Source organism: Lates calcarifer, linkage group LG23 (assembly GCF_001640805.2).
Source record: "Lates calcarifer isolate ASB-BC8 linkage group LG23, TLL_Latcal_v3, whole genome shotgun sequence".
Lineage (NCBI taxonomy): Eukaryota > Metazoa > Chordata > Actinopteri > Centropomidae > Lates > Lates calcarifer.
The window spans coordinates 6,805,747-6,830,961 of NC_066855.1; the positions used below are offsets into that span (position 1 = coordinate 6,805,747).

The window sequence follows — 25,215 nt, forward strand, 5'->3', positions numbered from 1 at the left end:
CAGTGAGTGTGCAGGAGAAGAGACAACAGACAGACCACCATACCACAGGCTGCTACATTAAGGCTTGCTTTGAAGTCTGCTTAAAATAATGAAGTGGGATGGCCATTGGAACAGCCCCAGGGATGGAGACCGCCTTGCAAAAACCCTGGGAGTTGCAGGCCAATGTATCATGCATGTCCATAAAAACGACTGGCAGCAACTTAAGCGCTTTTATGTGCAGTGAAATAGACCAACAAGCGAGCAGAGAAACGCATCATTCTTGCATAGAGCTTGACTTTTGCTAAATATTCAGGCTTTATTTCTGGTTTCCATGTCAGGAATGTGGATAAGCAGCAGGGAAAACCACACATACACACACACACGGGAATGCTTTGTCAGCACTTTTCAATTACTGAAGGGGAAATGGGACTATTTCCTTGCTTACAGGGAAATCCTGCCATTCTCTAACAAAGCGTCATAACAGGTCTCCGCTGAAAATGGATGGGCCTCTGTTCGCTGGCTGGCTACACACTGATTACTGACAGCATAGGCGCGCACGCCATCTGAATATGAGCTGGGGATAAGGGGTGAATGGGTAGGCGGGCGTGCACGATCACACACTAGCAGGCACGCACCGACTGACAGCTGTAAGGAGAGCGACAGTGGGGTGTGTTTGTGTTCAAACACAGAGTGTGAACAGTTACTGGATGGGAGAGGGGGAGGAATCTGGCGGCAGGGCAGACAGGCATAAGTGAAAAAACACACAGACACACACGGGAAGGAGAGAGCCAGTGGAGGTTAACATGGGGCAGGAGAGCAGACAGTGAGCCTCACGCCTCCCATATTCACTGTAACTAAATCCAGCCTTTCCACCCCCTCCCCACCCACCCATATCCCATCACTTTCCACCTTCATCTTCCCCTTATTTCTACCTGTCCCCTGAGTCTGACATTCTTTTCCACCTCATGCTCTCTACGTCTTACATCCTATTCAATGCGGCAAGTCACAGGAAGTCCTCTTTCACTTCCTGAGTCCTTCCGTCCATCCTTGCCAAAGGTGATTCCTATAACTTTAAGGGGCAGTGGATTCAACACTGAAGAACTGACTTCTGACTACTGTCACCATCAACCACCAACAAATTTCCACATATATATCGTGCACTGAGCTGAAGTTACACATTGACTGGGTAAACTATCAGCTTGCTGAATTGAAGAAATCAATCAGCAATTTTCTTGGTAGAGGGCTTGGAAACATTAATCCTGTTTCCATGACACTATTATCATCACAAACAAACAGTCTGTCTCGCAGCTGTAGGCTGTTTGCAAAGTAGTCTCATTTATACTTTTAAAGCATCAAGATGCTCATCATGCCACCCACAGCCGGAAAAGGCAGCAAAAGTATATGACACTGGAATGTCAATATTTGAGTCATGTTGCACCTAAAGATGCAAATAAATCAAGATGCATCACTGGTGGGATTTTAGAATAGGGGAAATTATTTAATACCAAATATGGTATTTTATTGCCTTACAGATTGTTGATTTGTTTGTTGTATCATGCACAATATGGCGTACAAATGTGTTTGTGTGTGTGTTTCAGTGAGGGCAAGTTAGGAGGATTACTGAGGATCCCCCTGCCTGGTTGTGCTCCACCTAAGCTGCTGCATGTTGATCTTGCACTCTCAATGTAGGTAGAGAGAGGGAGAGAGAGAGAGGATGGGAGACTGTGGGGGTTGGGTGCCCAGAGATACAGAGTGCTATCATGAGTTAGGATAATGATCAGTTTCCAAGCAAAAAAAAAAGAAAAAAGGAACATACAGTGTTGCATAGTACCACCATTTTTTGGGGGGGAAAAAATGCTTGGGATGAGGTATGGTTTCTAACAAAGTCATAATATTTTTTTAATACATAGATTTTACACCATGAGGCTCCTAGTGTAAAATAAGAAGGGACATGGCTCAAACTGAGAGCTTAATCTGATTCTAATATAATGTTCTATGGCAAATGACATGTCACTTCCACTTGAGTGTATGTTGGGTCTACGTTTCAGAGAAATGACAGCCTGCTGTTTTGCAACCATTGCAGATATTCAAGTTTTGCAGAGAGAGCAGAAATGAATGTGACAGCCTGGGTTCTTTAAGGGCTGAGCAGTATGTTTGAAGGCAACACTGGCTGCGACACAAAATTTTGATGGATAGCGCCCAAATTGGGGCCAAATAACTCCCCTGTGTAGGGTGTTGGGGCAAGAAAAACACACACATACGTGAGTGATAGATGAGGGTCCGAGCAGAGGCCGAAGGGCAAAGCGGTGCAGGGGTAAGGAGTCTTTCTTGCCTGGTAGGACGATCTCACCAGGAAATGGTGGTGTTTGTCTTGGGCCAGAGGTGGGGAAAACACCAGGTTGTGTTTAGCAGGAGTAATTTATGGCATCTTTACATCTGGGTGAGGTGTGGGGACTTAGGTGTAGTTGTTTGTATGGGTATATAGGAACATGTGACACTCAATGCATGCATTTTCCTCTGTTCGATTGCTTTTGGAAACACAACCAACAAAACTGTAAATATTTGCAAATGTGTGCGTCTGTCTGTTTGTATATCTGAGACCACGTTGTGTGATATGTACCGTATACTTGCATGATAGCCTGTGCATGTGAACATCAGCATGTTCTTGTCTAGGCCAGGCCTGGTTTTTATCAGCCCAGCAGGCCCCACAATGTTCCCAAGCCCTTCTCCAGGGGCCCAAGATAACTTCCCTCTCCACGCTGCCAGGCCTCTGAAATAACAACACACCAGGTTTTGCTATCACTGCAGCCCCAGCAAATGGAGATGGAACTGAGAACATGTGTGGACAAACTAGAGCGCGGGGGGGAAGCGGGAGGAGGGGCAGCAAATAATCAAGCAGATGGCAAAGGTGAGGTCTGGAGGGGGCTAGACTTGGAGCTGCAACTTCATGTTAGCTGCTCTATGCTGCCACATGTGAGCCTTTGGTACAGCTAACTATGAGTCTCCTGATGAATACAGAATACACACAACATCTAAACCACAAATAAATTCCATAAATCCGATGAGTGCTCCAATGTTTATAGATCTAATTGAGAAAAAAAAGAAACATAAAAAACATCCAAAGACAGCTTTATTGCAGTAAAGAACCACAAGTTCCCTGGCAACAACGCTGAGTAACACCATGTAACTCTACCCAGCAGCTGTCTATGCCTGCTGACTGACAGTGGGACTATGTGAGTTGGCACTTGCTCCGGGGCGACCAGAGATATTTGGCATGAGCTGATGGTGCGGGACATGGTGGTGGGCACAAGGAGGGCAAAAGGCAGCCCGTGTTGGTCAGAGAATGCCAGGATGTGGACAGGACACAACGGTGTGTTTCAGCTGCCGATAACACATTTCATACTAAGGGGGTGAACGCGAGCACTGTAAAACATGGTACGCATTGGAAGAGTGTGTGCGAAAATGAGAAAATGTGTAGACAAGTCTTCAAGGTAAGGATTCTGAACATGCAGTTGGTACATGGCAGGTCTGTTCAGATGGTCTGACAGGCTGTGGTGTCAAAGAATATGTGCTTTTCTTGTGCAGAGATAAATGTTTCAAGTGTTGTCCTGCATGATTAGCAATTAGCCTCTTTTTTTTTTTTTTTTTACCAAGGCTAATCTAAACAATGAATATATACCGTCAGTGTTAGCCCAAAGCAAATTTGTCATTAAACATGAATTTTGGTTCACAAGCTGATCACACACACATACAGCAGCTGCATACTATCAGCTGAGTGACATGCCTGATCCACATTAAGAGGCAGAGGGAGGGCAAGGGAGAGGAGCAGCATGAGACAAGCTGCAAGAGGAACAGGGGCTGATAAAGAGAGAGGGGAGGAGAGAGCATCTGAGGAGAATGAGGAGCTGAGCTGAAAGACAGGATTGGGGGAGGACTGTGACACGCAAGACAAACAATTCGAAATAAAAAGCTGCACGTTTGCTTCTAGACACAGTTTTCAGAGTGAGAAAGTGTGACAGTGTAACCCCCCACCCCTTTGTCAACTCTCTGAGACTTCATTTATACACCCTTCCTGGAGCGATGTACAGTTGATATCTTATGACACATAATTCAAGATCAAGGTCATCATTAGATCATAACGAGAAAAGACATACAGACAAGTGAAAACCGCAGCCTTTTAGAAACCGGTCTTTAATGTTACTGCTCAGACTGTGAAAACGGCTTCATGAAACATTAAGCCTCTCTTTTACAGAGTGCCTGCACTGGTTAATTATGGAATTGTGCGTGAGAGGACGACTGCGTGCATGCTTCTCCCCTTCCTGCGATAACAAACCGCACTCATGCATACTAGGAGCCAGAAAGTGCCAAAGCAATACTAAACCTGGGCCTAGCCAATCCAGAAACTCACTGTGTGGTCTAACAAAAGCCTTGAAGGTTAACATTTTAGTCATCTGGCTGCTGCTCTTTCCCAGAGCCACTTAGAGTGAGTGCAACAGGCAAATAAGCTTCAATTCCCTCCATTCCCATAAACTCAGAGGTCAACGACATTACAAGCAAGCAGTAATAAGGAGTCCAGGGGGTCAGAGGCCTGAAAATAATCCTGTGACCTTGAAAAGAGAAGTGCTGGTCAAGAAATAAAAACAGAAGAGAGGTTGTGAGCGTGTGTCTTTTAAGAACATTGGAGTTGAAAGGTTTGGGACAGATGATCTACATTAGTGGAGAGATCATGAACACATTTCTGCCCTCAGCATTTAAAAACAATCACAGGTGAAGAAATACTGGAAAATGCATTGAATATATTGAATACACCATGATTGTGTCCGCCGGCCCTGAAATTACATCCACACACATTAACCAGACTCTATTCATCTTTTTTGGGCTGAGTGCCACACACAGTGCCTCAGTGTTTGAAGGCCAAAAGACCTTCATGAATGCATATGCTCGAGTGTTTGCTCTTTACTCACACTAACAGAGAGGTTATCTGCCCATTGATACTGGCTAATCCAATGTGACTGGCAGCATTCAAGGCCCGCAGTTCTTAAGCGCATATTCAACGGCAGAGGAAGCAGGTCATAAATATGGAGGGTGCAAAGGGCTATTTGCATTAGAGGGCCAAAATGGACTTGGAGAAGCCAGGAGGAGGTGGAGAGGAAAAAAGGGGGGGAACAAGGGATCAAGAGAAAAGGGGAGAAAGTGAAGAGGCTCATGAGGATCTGGGGAAGCGAAGAGAGGGATCACCAGGGACAGGCTTTGTCATGTTAAACCGCCTCTCTCGACCCATGTTCTTTCCCCTCCTCTCTCTCCCTCTCTGCGGATAACACAATAGTCAATCACAGGGGAATAGATTACGAGGGTTTGATCTCCTCAACTTCAGAGCAGGAGCATGACACTGGAAGTGGGGGAGAGGTCGCGAGTGCAACGTGTGCGTGACTCGAGTGAGTGTGCTCAACGATGCTAAATAATGTGCCTTCTCATCCCGGCTGTTTTCTCTAAAAAAACAATCCAGAGTCCCATTTAGGTTTGTCACTTCATGTACTCGTCAGTGTGAGTTAGAGCTAATAGTTAAACTTGCTTGTAATTTACCTCTGCCTTCAAGCCTCAGCAGGCTGAGGTGCATTCCTCTACTGTACATGAAACCCATAATGACAACAGTTCCCTTCATAAATTAGCTCAAAGTACCAATGTCAGGATTTAGAGTTGAAAGCACATTATTGTGGATGTAAGTGGAGGTATTTGTGAGGGTGTGGACAAGAAGATGCAGCGAGCGGGCAATTATCCTGTCACTAGTCCGTTAAAGAGCTCAGTGATGCCAGGACTCAGGGGGTTTACTAGGTCAGCACAGGGGTTAAAATGGCCTAAAGACCTCTAGGAGACAGCTGACATATTTAGAATAGCCAGACGCAGAGGAAAACAAGCTAGCTGCACATCAATGGGACAGAAACAAAACAACCACTCTGATGAATCTACACACATATGGACGTTATTCTTCAGATTCACTGGCTTAAACAGCAGTCTATGATGGTGACCTACTTGGCTGTACACCTGACCCAAGTCCTCTGCATAATATCATGTGGCTGAATCCACCAAAGATGATAATGGCAGCTTTAAACGACTTAGCTTCAACACTGTAAGGCTAGCCACTGCTCTCCTGCTCATGCCCCCTAATGATGACTGATGACACACATTTGATAAAGCTGTCTGATGTGTAGTGTCAGGGGGCTCCTTAGTAGAAGATTTGGGCAGAGTGAGGGGGAGAACGGGTGGGCGGAGGGAGGCAGACTCATTTGTCTTTAGTGTCAGCGCTAATGCAAAAGAAATAAAAAAAAATAAGAAGCGAGGTGCTTGTCGATAGCACCGGGAGGTTAACTTAGCTCCGTGCTTAGGAAAAATGGCTGATGAGAGCAGGCGGCGTCATCAAGGGAACGCAGTGGGATGTTACTAGAATTTAATGAAGGACATGTTTAGCTTCCTCGGGTATGGTTTGTGCTTTTCCCTCCTCTCTGTGTCTTTGTGTGCATGTGTGTGTGTGTTGTCTATGCCTCCACAGACACTAATTTCCTGCATGGATCCCTGACCTTTCAGTGTAGCCTGGGGGGAGCCATTTGATCATCACACACTCACATAGAGACACACACTCAAACACACCATTTCCTGTGATATGGCTGCCCACCAGTCAGTGGACTGATTTTAGTGAGACAATGTTGATCTTCCCCTACTGTGTCAATCTAAAAAAAAAAGGTGATCTCTTGCACAGAATAAATACATTTCTTAGGGATACAAACATTTTTTACGTGAGCTCAAGATTATCACTACATTAAATACTACTTTTATTTTTTTGCAAAGCAGCAATAATATTAATGCTTCAAATATGGCCCTGGTACATAGATAGTCTACAAGTTTGTTTGTCAAAGGCAGTTAATACCACAGCAGATGATTATTTATAAGGAACACATGAAGCAAACACTGTGTGTCCATGTGTGAGAGTCAACAATGCCCCCAACACCTGTAAGTGCATGTGTGTGTGAAAAAATACTAATGTAAAAAGACAATATGTATGTTTGCATGCATGCTTACTCCCTATGCACACACTAGGAGGCACGCCTGCCAAAAAACAACACATTGACTGGAAGTAACCTGAGCTGAGCCCTCAGGTGAGCTTGGTGTTAACACTCCCACTTCTCCCTCCTGTCCTCTTTCCCTCTGGGGTCCAGTTAACCCCGGCTGGCCCCTGCCGACTGCTTCGGTCTCTCGGCCTTGTGACCAGGGGCCTCGTTATGACCCTCAGGGGTTTGACTGGGTGCCATTTATTGCGACCCAGTTCCACGGCAAGCAGGAACGCACGCCTCTCACAGTTAACTCTGTCCATTAAGCTAAGTGGGGGCCATCAATTATTCAAGAGTTTCCAATGTATAATTCAAGGGGATGAGGGGGACCGTCATGAATAGCGACACACACAGGTGAGGAAAGAGTAGAGTACTTCAGATTCAAAATTCATTGGAATATTACACATACGTATGTAAAGCAACGTGATTGGTGTGATGAATGGGAAGTTGAGATGGAACAACAACACTAATGTCAATCTGTACTGAATAAGTAGACAGCCGGCATAGGAGAGTGGATGATAATCTAGAAAAGGGAGTCAAACCGGGAGAGGCTGACACGCAGGAGATGTCAAGAAAGTCGTGTTACAGTAAGTGAAACAAGTGTTACAAGTGCAAATGGAAGCATCATAGTAAGAAAATGAGAAATGTGTGACAGTGATGCAGACAGAAAGGACAGAGAGAGAACGATGCAGTGTTTATGTTGATATGTATGTATATGTTGATTTATAAATCACACTGAAATGACTTGCTACTTCAAAGATAACAAGAGAAAATTAGGGCAGAGCATTAAAAGTGAGAGAGGCTGGCTTCACAGTGCTATACCCCCCCACCCCCCTTGCTGTGTAGGCGTAGGTCCTGAGGGAGCCACCGATGTTAATACAGTTATTAAGCCTCTCCACTGAAGCCTGCTCCACCTCCCCAACCCTCAGCATCAAGGAGCTCTCTCTGCCTGCCAGGCAAGCGGGCAAGCTCGCCCTGCTTCCACAATGAGATCAAACAGTCCCAAGTAGGCCAGCACGGGGGAAGCCGGTGATGAAGCTTCCCGCTGAGCAGCAAGGGCAGGTGGGGTTGGGTATGTCAAGCCCAAGGAGCATCCCAGCAGGCTTTAGGGAACGGGGCTGGGGGGTGAGGAGGGGTAGGCTTCAACCTTGGTGTGGGTTTCCCGCTTCCATCCCTGCCTCTTTAAAGTCAGCTGACCAAGATTCCCATGCATCTCCTCCTGGTGTTGGGGATTACAGCCATGAAAGGCTTTAGCAAGTGAATGTGCAAGAGCGGATTTCATCTCTCGGTAGCTTCAGGATGTATGTAGCTATGGAGGTTGATTAGAGGTGAGAAGCGCGAGGGGAAAGACGAGGCTGGGTGGCCAGGTTAGGGAGTAGCACCGTAGGCTAGACTTTCATGTACAGCCAGGGAAAACCCTTTCTCAGTGGAGGAGGGAACCTCACCGGTCACCACTGTGACACAAGGACATGTGTGTAGGTGTGTGCGTCTAATCGCTGCATTACATCCAATCCATAATTCACACCGGGGAAGGAAGATTAGTGTTGCCACTCGTGCCTGTAGCCAGAAGGAGCAAATTTGGGCAGCCATGCAGATTGCACGCGAGGTACTGGCTAAAAAGCACTGGTTGGCTTCATGTAAGCTGCCACCCATCTGCCCTGCAATTTTTAACATCTCTATAGCTTTAAATGTCTCAATTCTGAGCAAGCTAAAAAGTGATGAGCCTGGACAGTGGAAACAAATTTTTCCAACACAAATGGTCAACACATATTAAGGTCATTAAGAAAAAAACAGCTGAAAAACTTGTCTTGTCTTGTCTCATCATGACACTTGATACAAAATATAAGGAGTGAAGAATGGATAAAGAGACAGGAAAGATAAAGAGAAATGCTTTAATATAGGTCATTCTGTACCAGACTCAATTTGCCAACACTGGCCTGTTGGCAGCCACTGGATGCAGGCCAAGTCTCCATCAGTCATACTAGAACACTAATAATATCAGTCACTCAGCCAAGTAAACCTCTCTCTCTCACTCTCCCTCTCTCTCTGTCTGTTCTCTCCCTCTACATATTTCCTTGTTCTTTTCCTCCCTGGTCGCTGCTTTTTGTTCAAAGGAGAAAAGGGCAAAAATCCAGAGGCCAAAAATGACATTAAACCCCTTTAAAGGCTCCAGAGAGATTATTGTTTGAAAATGCCAGCTCTCCTGGAGCCCCCCACCCTTACTCTCCTGGTGCCTGCGATATCTCTCTCTCTCTGTCTCTCTCTCTCTCTCCCCCCTTCCCTCCCTCTCGTTTTCTTTCAGCTGAGAGGTGCTGACAGCCCAGACACAATAATCCAGCTCTATTGTGGAACCGCCACAGTGGCAGCAGCGCTGTGCAAAGGTTTCCCACGTATGGCGCGAGGGCAAAGCAGGGTGTCAGATCGTGGCGGTGGCACAGAACAGCACCGCTCTGAGCGAAGGGGCCGGTCGCAGTTACTACAGGGGCGCCACGCTGTGCCACTTGACAACTCTGGTTCAAACTGTTGCCACCTTTTCCATTAGTCAGCTCTCCGGCTAGAGCCGACATGGAAGAGGGGGGGGGGGATCCTTGCTGTCAAAGGGCTCCTGTACTTCTGATTTTATGTGTACAAAGCACAGTGGAGGCTTCTGCTTTGATGACATAGTTGGGAGCACTAAACAATATAAATGTATGCTCATGATAACAAATATATAGATTTCTCTATCCTTCATCCGCCATCCTTTTTGTAAAATTTGTGAGCAAATGCCTCTCTTCGTACTCCCTTTCCTGCCTTCCCTTCATCTTTTTAGCCAACTATAAAAAGCTTTCCTCAGGTTACTGCTAAAAATCCCGCGGAATAACAGAATGTACCCTCTCCACTCTAGGTGCCGCATGGCTGCATATTTCCCTATCAGCCCGCCCCTTTCTCCAAATCTGAGGGAACATCCGGGCCAGCAGGGCTTTTGAAAAAAGATGACTAGGAATGAGGAATAGACAAAGGCATTTATGTGTCTAGTTTAATCCAGAGAGGAGGGGCCCTTGCCATCCTGAGGGCTTTATTTTTGTGTCCTAACTAGCGCACTGTCTCTGGATATGAAAGACCGCCAGGCCACCAACCTAACCCTACCAGGGCTCCTGCCTTAGCCAAGAGGGTTGTGACATATTTATTTTTCACGCAACAATGAGCACTCCTCAGTATCAGAGACGACCACTTAATTATTGTGATATCTACCAAGCAACTATCTCTCTCTCTCAGCTGAGGTACTTCACTAACAATGGCTCAGATAAGACACAACAGGTCGCAGCAAAGGTCAGACAATACGTCTCTCTGAAATGAAGGGGGTGCTTGATATCGGAATACCTCCCTTTTAACACACAGTGGCTCTATTCATAAAAAAACAGGATCCAGTTGTTTCGGTCCCCTCTCATTCACCTCTCTTAACCTACACGTGTTTGGAGCTGCTCAGCTACAGGGCATCTCTCAGTTCACACAATGTTAATATCACAAACAGGGTTACAGGGAACAAGTGTCCTGTAACCTGAGCCCGTCTGCCTCCTCCTTCACTTCACATGTTGCCCTATCCATCACTCTCCGGCACTACACTCTTCCTTCCCACCTCCGCTGCACTGTTGGCAGTCTATTTCATCCAGGTCCCAGGTGGGCCTTTAAGAGTCAAATGTCAGAGGCCGGGCTCCAGCCAGACACGTAATGAGTATGAAATGATACAAAGGGGCTGTGGGAAAGAGAATGTAATGGCGTCCAGACAGAAAGAGCTGAGAGTCACCAAGGAGGGACCTGACTGAGCCAGGCTGAGCAGGGCTGGGCCAGGATGACATGAGAGAGAACCAAAGTGGCGAGGATACACAATATGGATATCTTAAGTTACTTTAGAAAGAAGCCTCCATAAATCAAAACAAACAGAAAAGGCTCATCTTCTTCTAAAAGTTGCCTTGTTTGTACCCTGGGGGCCTGTTAAAGACACCAACACAGGGTATTATGAAAGCCAGGCAAATGAGGACTCCAGTTATTAACCGCAATGAGATCATCTGAAACAGTGAGATGTGTCTTCTATCTTACGAGCTGGCCTGCTAGCTTATTAAAAGCACAGTTGTAGCCGGGGGGACTTTGTTTTTGTGGGCACAAATAAATAAGGTAAGTTTGAGTGATTCAGAGCTCCCTCTTGTTTCTCTCATAAAACACAAACATGAGTTGGGGGGGGGGGTTCTCTCCTGCTCCTTAGTTAACAACGTTGACTGAGACGGCAGCAACACGGTGCTATTTTTTGCCCAGACGGCAGAAGAACTGCCAGGCTCTTGTATTTTTAGCATACTAACCTCTACCCTATTTTCTCGGCTGTCCCACTCTCTAAATAGGCAGGCATTCCATTGCAGTGTGTGTGTGTGTGTGTGTGTGTGTATGTATGTGTTTGTGCGTGAACTACTTGAGGTGTACACAGTTGTCATCCATGTGATGTTAACACAGTTCCCCAGAGGGAGACTGGGGATGAGTGTGTTGGTGGAAGCAGCAGCAGCTCTGTGCTTTGGCCTAGAGCTAGTGGCCTGAGAGAGTGTGTGGCTGGCTGCACAGGAGAGGCAGAGGCAGGCAGCGCTCCTCCACAACTGATGAAACAAGGCAACATTCCATGTAATCACTCTATATATAGCGGATGCTGGCAAAAGGGGGGTTGGAGGGCAGGAAATCTTGTAAAATATGAGGAAAAATTAGGGCAGGCGGGCATTAAAGATTAATCGTGACACTGACTGCCCGGCTCAGGCTTGCCATGCGGAGAATGCCACCATGGAGATGGGAAACAGAGAGGGAGATAGAGATAAAGTGGGAGCGAGAAAGGAGACACTTTGGGAATGAAAATGGCTCGCAGATGAATTCTGGGGTGATGAATGCCCCCGGTTCAATACCCAGATGAATTTATGTGTGTTCCATTATGAGAGGGTGGGGATGAAACATGGAGATAGGGCGGAGAAATGGGAAGGGGGGAGTGGGGGAGAGAGAGAGAGAGAGAGAGAGAGAGAGAGAGAGAGCCTCTCTCAATGTGCTGGTGAGCTAGCCATGCAGAGCCCATTGCGAACAAGCCATCTGTAGAGATAAGTAAAGAAGTGATTACAACAGGCCCAGCTCAATTTCTGACAGTTGATGCTTGACTGCCCCCGTAGAGCAGAATTGATTTAAATGAAGAAGCTATGAATATTTTAGAGGGCAGAACCCCCCTTTAACCTGAACTGTTTCGATCTCCCTCCCACCCCTATGTGTGTGTGTGTGTGTGTATGTGTCTGTATGTATGTATGTATGCATATATGTATGTATGTATATATGTATCTCACACTCATGTTTGTAACAGGACACACAGGGGAGAATGTAATTATTGATAGTGAGATTACAATCCCATTGTGACAGTGTCTGCAATCAGCTGCCTTCTTTAAGCCCTGATGAATCAATGACACTGCCTGGATCTTTTCTGTCTGCCCTGCTTTGTTCATCAAAGTGGGCTTTGCAGTGTACACCAACCCTTGTTTGGGGATTTAGCGTCAAACCAAACTGGTGTACAGTGCTCTCCTGACTGATGCCTCCGGCTAATTCTCTCTACAAACAAGCTGGGGCCCATCGGTAGGTCTGAGCGTGTGTTCATGTGTGCCAAAAAAAAAGAAAAAGAAAAAGAAAACAAAATGCTTGGTCAAAACAGAAAAAAAAATTCTGACATGCTCAATATGGAATGACACTGCAATATGCCACCCCTGGGAGAAATAAAAGTTGCCAGTCAGCTACAGCATTGTTTGTGTGTGTCCAAAAGGCAGCTGCTCTGCCAGTGTTCAAGGTGATGGACCACACCCATTCATTATGCTGTTTAAAAAAATGGCTGAAACGACGGTCACTATCAAAAACATGTCACTCTGTTGCTCCTGGTAACCTTGTGGTATGGTGAACATCCAAGTCTGAAGGCATCTCTACTTAGTAAATGATGAATCGCATTAAAAAGGGCGGCGACCGCTCTGAAGGTTGGTGGCAAGGTGCCGTTTTGGGAGCGAGTGATGGCAGGTTGTGAAATGCTGCCCTGCGGCCTTTCCCAGGAGAGCGGCGGCAGCAGTGCTGAACTCCCTTCACCCCTTTGCCATTACAAACATACCTTGATGACAAAACGTGTTATTGATGTTCACCTGAAGGTGAAAGCAGACGTGATTCTATGGACACACTGAGCTCTCTCTCTCGCGCTCATACACACACTCTGACTTGCCACAGCGTTCCAAACATTCAAGCTACTAAATCACTGTCCCCAATGGCTGAAAGGGGTTAGGAGGACGTGGTGCAATATGCAACCTGGTTGAGGCTTGCCTTCCCTGGAAGAGCTGGGGACCTTGCCTCAATGCTGTCCATCTATCCTGCCAGTTCCATCAAGCTGGGATCAACAAAACCCCAAGAGGAGAGGCCCATTCTCTCATCCATCTGTCCATAAAAGCACTGAAGTAAATGTATCTTAAAGAGCATGCAGAAAATAATATATAGCATAAGTATAAATAGCATAAAGCTCAGGGATTTGGCATTGACATAAAGGACAAACACTACAGTGTATTAAGACCTGGGATTTGCATTACTGCTTCATTGCAACGAAGTCACACGCTGTAATTTTTTACTCAAGTTGTAAGCAGCTTTGCCAAGAAATCCTGAGTGGATTGATCAAGAAAATAAATTTGGTACTTTATGTTCTGACTCAATAGATGACCCCTTTCTCTGGCTGTTTACGACAACAATCCCCTCTTCCACGTCAGAAACTGACAGTACTCCAGCCAATTCTGTTTGGGGACAGGACAGGCCTCTCTGTTTATTCTCTGTTGTTTGTGTTTTTCCCAAACTCTCAGCACACACTTGCCAAATAAAATCTGCATATATAAATAAGGAGGGGGAGGAGGCGATATTCTCAGTTTCTTTCGCAAGGCCAACACCAATCTGCTGGCCTGCACAAAGTCCAAACACATCACCCACAGTTTTCCATGTTGTTGCCTAAACAGCACAAACAATTAGGGAGTCTCTCTCTGTGCTGTCTGATGCTGCAGTCTCTCAAAAAGCCAAAAGAAAACCCCCATGGGTTTGCGCCTCACCAGCAAAGCTCAAACTTTCTTGTTTTTATTTTTTCCTTTCTTTTAAAAAAAAATCCCCATTGCCCAAAATTGCTCCTGCTCTAACAGTGCGTTTCACCAAAAAACAATAAAATACCATCTGCTTTTTTCTTGGGCCTCACCTCCTGGTAGGCAAAAGGACTTCACTTAAAAAACCATGAGTCAGATTAAGCTGCCAGTCACTTGGCCCTCAGACATGCAGCATTCGTGTCCAATAGCCCACTTGGCAGGCTCTGCCTTCTCAAGACAAACTAGCTAAAGCTTGCCCTACTCTCTGCCTCATCTTCTCTCTATGGAAATCCCTGGTGACCGCTTTCTTTCATACTGTGACAACCTAGGAAAAAAACAAAAGAGCAAGAAGCCTGTGGGCTAGCGAGTATTTGAGCCCATCATGCAATCCCCCTTTGCTTCATACCCCCTGTTTTTTTTAAGTGTGTGACAGTCATGTGAACAAGGCCACGCACATTCTTTCATGCATGAGCCCGTAATTGCTGTAAGGATTCCGACAGGCATTCAGTGAAAAATCAAGTGCATTTAATCTGCAAGGCTGGGGCCTTTGCACCATAAAGATTCAGCACTGCTGCTCTGAATATAACCAGATTAGGAGCAGCTTGCTGACACTGCCTGTGACCGGGCAAACCTGTGCTGAAAACCGCCGGATGAAAACAGTCAAACAACTGAAGCGGCTGCATCTTTAAGGAACTAATAACATCGGGGATGAAGCATCCATATGATCTGGATGTGTGCCCAGCCACTTAATGGGTCCAGGAGGCTCTTGTAGGCCAGATTCACTTCAGCGAAGATGTCATTGAGTGCACTCTTAGAGCCAGAGAGCTCGTCTGTAAAGCCTATAATGAATAGTTAGATCCAATGTGGAGAGGTTGAAAAAACAGAGGACCAAAAAGGAAACGCACTGAGGGGGTAAAAAAAAATGTTTAACTCCACCAGCAATCTGTTTCTAAACCCACGTGCAGAGGATAACATACCATGAGACTACTGTCTGTGAAGTTAGTATTCTGTTTTTAAAAAAGGCCAGAGACAGATAAAGCCAGCAGATGTTTTCAGAGCTGCCTCGTGCTTTTGAGCCTGGCTGGTTTGGATTCCTGCTTAAGAACAGGAACAGAAAAAAGAAGAAAAAAAGAAATCTTGCTCCATTTTTGTCCGTTGTGTTTTCTACCCCTATGATCCAATAAGCCTCTCAGCCACGTGATGACACTAACGGATGTTGTGCCTCTCTACTTTATACACCCCCCCACCCCATCCCCGCCACCACCACTCCCTGGTTGTGCACTAAATTTTTTATTATATTCAAGCAGTGAGGCAAAGAGCAGATATGCCACTGCCACCCACACACACATACACACACACACACTGCCCCCTGCACCTCCTCCAATGAGCAAAACAATGTGGAGTCGAGTATGGGATCAGAGGTCTTTTCCTGGGCCTACCCCCCCCCCCACCATACACACACACACACACTCTCCCTCAGACAAGCTCACATGGTTTGAATCAATGCTGCCACTAGAGCTGTTTAGTGGGCCAGTCCGATAAAATACTACCAAGCTCGCTGGATATCTGCTTTGAAGGAGAAAAGACGATGAGACTTGTCCTTTTTCATCAGGGGGAATTTCTCATCTCATCTGACTTGGAAAAACAAGCAGTGAAAAATACAGAAAGAGAGAGAGAGTAAGGGGGGGAACGATTACAGCGCAAACAAAAACCATTTTGAGTGCTTTTGTTGTTGCTGCAAACATCAGAAATTCCTGTTTGAATTCCCCTTTGTCGCATGCTTTCTATAGTCTTGAGACGAGGGGGAAATTGGCCCTTAAGAGCCTATGGAGATTCCTGCCTTTTTTACGCTCCTTCAGCTGTGAAAGACAACAGAGCTATCCTCCTCCATAAAGGGCCTGCTCCGAGCTTTGTGCAGTGCAGCTCCTTTGAGGTGAAGAATGGGAAGGGCCTCTGTGATACTTTGTTGTTGCAATAAAACTCTCTCTTATTGCGGCAGATACAGTATCAGTAAAACCCAAATCACCCGTGGCCGGCTGTGGTGGAGAACTATACGGCAAACAAACACAGACTAAATCACTTATCCAAACTAAGGCTTACTGAGACACTGACATGCTATTTTTAGACATGACAGAAAGGCCTGACATCTTCACTCCTTGTCACATGAGCAACAAATATTATTTTCTGGGTGTTTTTAGTATCATTTTCATATTTAATCTAATATTATAATGTATGTGACACTGTAAAAAATGTGAAGATATTAAGATAAATATATTTTCATTAAACTGTCAAATAAAATTTTTAAAGCACACGATGTTCTAATTGTTTCCAGATTTACTAAATATAAATCACTAGTTAAAAATACATTTAGTTAGGCCTGATTGGGACATTAAATAAGGCTTATCTATGCTGTTGAGGCCGTGCTGCTCAGGAACTGTGTGGCCTGTGGGTGCAGCTATCCAGATTACCAGAGGAACCAGAGGGGATAACACTGGCAGGAAAGTTTGATCTGATTAACGCGGGCATGGCTCTCCAATAATAAAAAGAAAAAAACCTTGTTTGTGTGTAGTGCATATTTCAGGAACGCAAAAAAAGGCTTTTGGATAACGTGGCCTGAATCAGAGCGCCGCAATCTCACAGAGGTTTCTCAGGAAAAAAAAGGAAAAAACATACCCAACCTGGGCGCATACTGAGGCAGAAAAGAGGGAACCGAAAGTGGGTCAAGTATATATTATGCAGTTATGAAGCTCGGTGGTGGTGATAACGTGCAACGCTATTTGGCACAGATTATGGGGTTTAAATAATTGAAAGAAAACAGGCTGGTGACACAGATACAAAGGCCTTATAATAACGATTTTAGTCGCAACTGTCGCGTGGCTGAATAATAACAAAATGGAAAACGCGCTGTTCATATAGGCTTTAAATGCGCACGCACGGTCACAGAGGCTTTAACTTGAACACCAATTAGTGAAATGAAGTTGAGGAGGCAGGAAAAGGCACCTACAGTGATTGGAGCCGTTCCAGTGCTGGTTCCTGATGGACGTGCTGTAAGGATGGGGCGCTCCGGGCACCAGTCCTTTCTCCGGGATCAAGCATCCTCTGCTCTGGTTGTAGTAATCCATCATTAAAAACGGGTTCGGGCTGGGGTTCAGTCCCACAACGTCCACACTCTCATACATCATACGGAGCAGGACGATAGCAGGGGGGTATTGTCAAAATATATATAAATATATATGAACTATTGTGGCGAACGCAGGAACACACGAGCCTTGGGGTTTTCAGCTCGCCACCAGCGGAGGTAGAAACTGAGGGAGGGGGGATCAAACGTGGTGGGAAACTGCATTAAAATCGAAGGAAAAGTGGTAAATCCAAACACATCGGGGACATCTGAACATTTGGCATCTTCCTCAAGCGCTGGGGTTGATCAAAGACCAGATCGAGGAGTGACTGATCAGTGTCTGGAAAAGCCTAATCGGCTGCGCTCAATTTGAAAACATAATTCAAAAGAACAGTCTGCATGGTGTCCGACGCAGGAACACGGCACACACACACAAAATAAAATAAATGGAAAACGACCCGAATAACTTCAGTAGAATATATCGGTCCCGTCGGCCTTGCTCAAACACGGAGCAACATTTGAGGCAGTATCCACGCCACAAAGAGAAAAACAACCCGATTAAAATCCAAGAAAAGAGAACACAAATCTCCAAAGTCCGTGTCGACGGCGCAGAGAAAATGTGTCGGTGCGGAGAGGGCGAAAATATGTGAGGGAATTCCGTCTAGTTGCAGTTTTGTCCTTCGGGTTTACGGTCGGTTGTCCCGTCTGCGCCCGCCGTGGGTGGACTCCTGTCAGCGCCGTAAATGAACCGGTTTCTCTCCCCACTCCGCGCGCCGCTACAACAACAACCGGCGGCGGCTTCCCTCGGTCACAGCCCCGCTCTCTAACATCCAGGAGGTTCGCATGAAAACACGCAGCACCGCCTTGTTTGTATTTTGGCGAGAGAGAGAGAGAGAGAGAAGCCTAAATCATTTCCCACACCAAACCGTGCGGCTATCATGTTCTGCAGAAATGTGACAAGGCACAGCAGCTGAGGGCTTTGGCTCCACCTCCACTGGGCTCCCCCCCTCCCCCTTGCCTTCCCTAGATCTCCTTTCATGCGTCGCTCCTCCTACGATTAACCCCTTCAGGGACGTCACCGCGGATCTCCCTCTCTCTCTCTAAACACGGGCCGTGCATGGGACTGTGATGCAGGGGGGGAGGGAGCTCGTCGCCCTCCCTCAAATTTAGGTGCGGGGGCTTTAAATAGGAACGTATTTGAGAACACGATTAAGTTATATAAGCTCATTAATGAGTCTTTCATATCTTTACACGGAGTTCATGGACATAATGAGTGCTGCGCCAGACTGTATCTCCCTCGCCCTTTTTCCTGGAAGTTCCCGTCTATGTTCTCACTCTTTATTTGGGCTCCTCTTTTCAACTAATTTGACCCTTTCCCCCATGCTCTCATCAGTCCCTACCCCTCCATTTTTTTCTCCCCCAGCCGCTGTCTCCCTAATTTGCCTAATGCTATGCGGCTGAACTTTTCCTGAACCCAGGGAAGTAGGCAGCCTCACCTCCTGGTGACCCACGGGCTGACTCGGATTCGCCTCTCTGGCTCGCTCTCATCCCACATTATTCAAGGTTTCCCACCTTGTACACTCGGTGTAACACCATTACACTTCCTCCAGCACTGCCCAGAGAGGCGCCTCAGCTTACCCAGCATACATAAAAGTTACAAAAGCAAAGATAGCACAGTCACAGTGACTGTCACTTAACTTTTCTCACAGTGTAGCTACAGCTGGAATAAAGTTCAGGAAGTTGATTTGCTTCACAGTTGCATCACCTCCCTAATAAAAAGTTACTCCACCTTTACTCTGCAACATTCCATGCAACATTGTTGCAACTTGTTACGGAACATGCAGCTGTGTCATCAACAAGGCCCGAGTCCATACCAAAGCTATCACAGCACAGCCACAGAGATATGAATATTTCCTTTTCAAAGGTAGCAGATGCAAATATCACAGCTGAAAGAATACAATGGCAGTTAAGTCACAGTCCCAAAAACCAAACACATCAGCGGCCTCATTTTTGTAGTTGTGACACAGAGGCTTTTGAAAAACATTGACCTGTGATTGTGATGTGATCTGGAGGGCAGCTGCTGCCTCAAGTTGACTGCACATGCTCAGTGGTAACTAAAGATTAAGGCCAAGCACCCACATGTTACTGTGTTGGAGGACATATGCACATAATCAGTATATTTATTACTGAATGAATTCACCAGACGATGGCAAGAGTGAAAATTTTGTCTTGATTAGAAGACCATCTACGAAAATATCAAGCATGTTTAATTATGAATAGGACGCCCCAGACAAGGTCAAGAGGAGGAGAGGGCAGTTTCTGACAACTTGTATTTGACAGCAAAATCACCCATTCCCTCCAGCTGTCTAGTAGACATGCAGTCTTAAGCACTGCTGTGGTATCTCAGTGTGGCATCTAACCTTTTCAACTTTACCTGCATTAACATGGGCATGGCCAGAAACCTGGTTGACTTGTGTTGTAATCTACACCTCTGCCTGAACAATGCCTCTCCTCCCCCCATTTCTCCATACCTGAGCCACAGGCCACAGCTGGGTCTGACCAACACAGTTTTTGAGAGGGATTATCTGCATGGATCCTGGCAGGGGGAGGGGGAAGGGGGGTCTGCTCCGCCCCCACTGACTGTGACACTTATTTAATGCAGACCCCCGCGATGTTTACCCTGCCTGATAAGAGCCCAGTGTGCAGGCCTGGGCCACCGAGACCCCTCGCCTCAGCTGATAGTGCAGCCACACATTCCTTGACAGGATTAGCCCTATGAGTAATGGCTGTCAGAAAATGCTAATTTTCCAGGCTCTGTTTTCTTCTCCAAGGGGAGAGCATTCATCCTCGGGTAATACCCTGTGATTGCATAAAACAAGCTGGGAGATAACAGACTGTTGATCATTGCTTATTACAGAGCGGGAGAGAAGAATACAAGATTAGACCTGAAAAACGTCCTTTTCCCACAGCTTTCTCACATTTATTTTTAAACACAAAAGTCACTTTGTCTTGCTTAACAAAACTGAATATATCACGGCGCCTGAGCTTAAATAAATGTGGTATTTTTATTTTCACAGGAGAAGCAAGAAAGGAGAACAGAGGGCTCCTCAGGGAAGATAGTCTAGGGGTTGAGTGTACTACATTACATCAATGGAAAAATGAGCTCTGGTTTAGTGCCAGGTGGAGTCCAATCTGTACTTGGTAGTGATTTGTCACAAACATACACACATGATATAAGTGCAAAGACGTACACTTGAAAATCAGTGCCATGAATATAAAGAGTGGTCAATGGTGTCTATTGCATCTTCAACTGTGTAAAGACCACATAGAAAAGAGCCACTTCAGCCAGCATTAACACACCAGTCCAGGTGGCTGCTCTTGTTCCAGCATCAATAAGCACCACACTCCTGAGAACATGGAAAAGTACTGTGGTGCAAAGCAAAGCCAGAAAGACTGAGATTGCGTCTCAATCCTCTAACTTGTCACCAGGCGGCAAGTCTCGGTTTCGTGGCTCGAGCTTCAAAGTGTTGTTGCACAAAACTGATGGAGGGGCCAGATTAAAGCACCATTCAGATGCAGAGGCCTCGCAGATACAGATGGTTATGTAAGCGCAAATAATAGAGGGATAGCACGAGCAGGAGCAGTAAACATAGCATCCATGATTTGGAGAAAAGCTGGAACTTAAAGAGTCCGGTGGAGAAATGGGGGTGGGGAGGGGGGCAGAGTGTGGAGAGAAGGGGAGAAGGATTTTAGAGGGGAATTCAAAGAGTTTTATGGGCAAGGGGGGAGAGGAGATTGCTGGCTGGACCTTGAGGGTGTCAAACTATTTTTACTGCCCCACTCTCCTTCTTTCTTAGCCCAATCAGGGGTGTTAGGAAGCAGTAAAAGGTGCTCCCCTTGCCATTCCTCCCCCGAGGAGATGAGCCGACAGGTTAGAACAAACAATGGGTCGTTATGTCATTTGGATTATTGTGTGTGTTAAAAAAAAAAAAAAAGAGGAGGAAGAGCGCCTTCTCTGTAAACGCACAAAATGGAGTCAACAGTGTCAAGAGCATATCTTGGTTTAGCTAATGAGTGTGAATTTTTGTTGAATGTTAAGCTGATTCTGGAGACGATCCACCAACATCTGCAATCAGCTGTCCCTTGACTCTTGTGTTCCTGCACTCTTGAGATCATTTTTTTTCTCCCCTCCACAGCTATGAACATTTCCTGCACAGTGTGTTCTTTATTGGAGTGGACGGTCAAATCAAAACAGAATGAAATCAGATTGTCTAAAAGTCATGGAAAAGTCGTCTGAGCTCTGGGTTGGCCTGGAGACACTAAACAGGCTAAAAGGCAAAGGGAAAAAAAAAAAAAAACAGATCAGACCTGCTGTATCGCTCGGACAACACTTGGCTCGGGTAATAGCTATCTCCTGACAAGATAAGGCCAGACATGTTCGAGTTAGAATGGCCTGGGCCTAATTTTAGAGTTCCTGTCTGCCTTAGCGACTACTACACAAACACAGGCACTCGAGCTACCCCCCCCCCCAAGGCTCTCCTGCACATGTGCCAGCAGATGGCTAATGCCCAGACGATAAAGAAGTTGGAAACCTCTGCAAAAGCTCTCTATCTTTCTTAAATCTTCCCAGCGACCTAATAAAGCAGCACAGCAGGGAAAGACGCAGAGGAGAAATTCAGAGGCAAAGTAACTTAAGGAGTTGAAACATGTCCTAATTTGAGACTCCACGAGGGACGATAAGATAGTGATTGCGTCTGTCCGGGTCTCTGTCATGCTGTGGGGCAAAACACGCTGAACAGCAGCATTATCCTATGACTATGATGATCAGCGCCATAATCCCAACCCCACCCCCACTCCTAGCACTGGCATGGTCCCAGCAGTCAACTTCCTCGTGCCACTCTCTAACCAGGATCACATCTCCCCCTGAGTGCATTTCAGTGTGTGTGTGCGTGTGTAGGTGCATGTTTGTTTATAAGTCTACCTGAAATGCCAGCGACCTGTCTGTTGCCACTCTGTTCCCCTTTACTGCCATTACGGGTTGTATGTGTGTGTGTGTGTTTGTTTGCACAGCTGGTTTTGTGCAGCCCGTACAGGCAGCACCAGCCAAACCCAACAGCTGTGCTCTCCGACAGCGAGCCAATGTGTAATGAGGGCCCGACCCTTCGATGTGAGAACAAGCTGCAGTTATCGATGAACACTGCACCACTTCCACCTCCTTTCTGTCAATCTACTGGATAAAACGTGCGCACACATGCACAGCCTGACCCAAAGTTAAACTGTTCTATAGATCTCTCCATTGGTGCTTTGCTATACTCAGTGTGTGTGCGTGTGTCTTTTCTAAAAAGGCCCTCTTAGCGGCTGCAGGGATCTTTGTGAAAGCCGCCCCCCCAACCCCCTGTCATTATCCCTTTAATGTCCCTCCGACAGCAGATTCCAGCATTTATGGTACAGGCCTATATCTGCCCATAAAGCCTTTTATTGTTTAGCCCGACTCTATGGTGGCCGTAACCTGGTTTTCTCATTTTTTATGGGGACCTTCACTATATCACAGGGGGGAGGACAAAGCTGCCCACCATCGGTGTTTACCAAAGTATGGCCTACTCATAAATCCATCATGGCCGTCGGCATTCTGGAAATACCTCAGCAGAGGGAGAGAAAGAGGAAGAGGGGGAAGGAGACATAGCTTATTGTATAGCCTGTAATTGTCCACACTCTACGGCCTTGAGTTAGAGAGCCCATCTCTGCAATGATCATTAGGTCTATGTTCCTTTGCACTGAGTCCATCACTCAGCAAATCAAGGGAAAATTGCTATGGATGTTACCCTGGAGGAAGGATATTCCTATATCAGTCATCCCGGACTAGGAATGGCCCCCATTAGCTGTCAGGAACAGGGAGATGTTTAGTATATGGATGGACACGCCGCTAATTCTATTAAGAAAGACAAGAAGGACAGAGAATGAACATAGAGTATAGTATAGTATAGTAGGTATGATGATCTCCTGCAGGGACAGCATGGAGAGAGAGGGAAATGCACGGAGCAGAAGTGGAGGAAGGCAGGAAGAGGATGGTAGAGGCTGGCAGAGATGAGGAGCCTGGTCCACATCTGTGCTCTGCACCACGTGTAAAATTGGCATCACTGATGCAATTACTTCACTCTGTTTATCTATGTATGATGCCATTCATTTCTCAATTTCTTGCATCCAGGTTCTTGAGCGCAGCCTTGCCCTCGTGGCCTTAAGTTAGGGTTCACAAACATTATGGAAGGAGAAAACGAGGGAGCGGGGAATATCTCCCTAAAAAGCTGTCTTCTCATCAAAACAGACTTTCAAGCTTTGATATTTGCCCGTGTTGCCTGATTCAAGCCGTTTCATCTTCCTCTAACAGAGATCTTAGGCACTGCTGTCTGGGTGTCGAGGCGGTGTGTTTAAAAAGCAGCTCTGTATCCCCCACCACCACCACCACCACAGTATTTTCCTCTCTCCCACCCTCCCTCTTGCTGCTTTCTCTGTCCAGTTTTTGAAGTGCTGCAGAGGGCTGATTTCCCGTTTTCCATTCAGAAGTGTGATGCTCAGAGTGGCCCTGGAAGGGATATGAGAGGAGGTGGGCGGGTGGGGCGCGGTGGATTGGTGGTTCGCTTTAAGTGGATTGCCCTCAGTTTTGTTGTGCCCAGCCCAAAGCATTATAACGCCTCGGCAAGTGACCTCCTACTTGAGTGGTGCCCCTAACACCGGCGCAGGGCAGGGCACACCAATTGTTGTGCTTAGTACAAAGACCGAATGTGTGCCACGAACCGCGCAGAGGCTGGATAACTGCAGGCTGAATGTGCAGTGAACACTCATCGAAACGGCTGTGAATGTGTGTCCACGTGTTTGTGTGTGTGTGTGTGATATAGCTCTAGTGTTGCCCCTGCTCTTTCATAAAACCGACCGCTCTTTCTCCTGGGCACATGTGCTCATTGCATCCTGCTTTTTTATGTTTTCAAGTGCGCGTGTGTTTTCTGTGTTCGTGTATGTTCCCGCCAAGCGATGTGAAATGTTCAAAAGCACAGAGCTGGTTCAGATGTTAATGAAACATGTGAAATCCCCTGCTTAGCCAGCAAGTTGGGAGCTGCGGGACAACAAAGGCCCTCGGGAGAGCAACAGACTGCCGCAGCTCAGAGCATGACAAATACCCCTGCCATCGTCACCACTGTGGCCCCTGTTGCCCTGCCTTTTATATGGAGGTGGGGGGAAGGATGGCGGTGGGAGATCTGCTTCATTCTAACCTGGGGAGGGTAGCAGGAGGAGGGTTAATGGAATGGATGACTCCGCCACATTAAAAGAGAAGGGAGCGGAGCGAGGAGGGTGACGGAGGAGGAGTCATCAGCATTTCAAAAGAATGGGGCGCAGGGAATGTAGATGGAGCAGCTACTCCCCTTTCTCTGCAATCTCTCACCCCCTCTGTTACTGTCCAACACACACCCCACCCCAGTGTGTGTGCGTACATTTATGTGTATGAAAGAGAGGAGTTAATTGGATGAGAGGCAGCCCTCTTTACCCACAAGTCCCAGAGGTACATACGGGTCAACTTCATCTGAAAGCAGAGGACAATCCTGACAGCGAAGAGTGCCGTATCAGAGCAACGATTTTCACTGTGCTGTGGTCACTTCTGCAGTCAAAAGGCTCGCTCAGCTTAGCCACAGGCAGCAGGAGAGAGGCTCGTCTCAGACAACAAACCCAGGGAACTGCTGTGAAAACTGATATCAGTGTCAAAACTTTTCACCCTCAGGCCCCGGCTTGTCCCGCCCTTGATATTGAGGCTGTAATGCATAAAACAAACACTGCGCAAAACAGGGAAGTACTGAAAACATGACCAATACTCAATGGCTTATCAGATTCT

General features: G+C 46.5%; 1 protein-coding gene across 9 annotated transcripts in view; it reads right to left on the reverse strand.

The window, feature by feature from the left end:
* Positions 1 to 25,215, reverse strand: part of raraa (retinoic acid receptor, alpha a) — a 136,772-nt gene that overhangs the window by 21,373 nt on the left and 90,184 nt on the right. Inside the window, exon 1 of one of the 9 annotated variants that reach the window (XM_018664861.2) lies at positions 17,223 to 18,356. The exons of the other annotated variants lie outside the window; for them this stretch is intronic. Within the exon in view, the coding sequence (XP_018520377.1) occupies positions 17,223 to 17,400 (178 nt within the window). The 5' untranslated portion in view covers positions 17,401 to 18,356. Of the gene's footprint in view, positions 1 to 17,222; positions 18,357 to 25,215 lie in introns of those variants that run through there. 9 annotated transcript variants of the gene reach the window in all.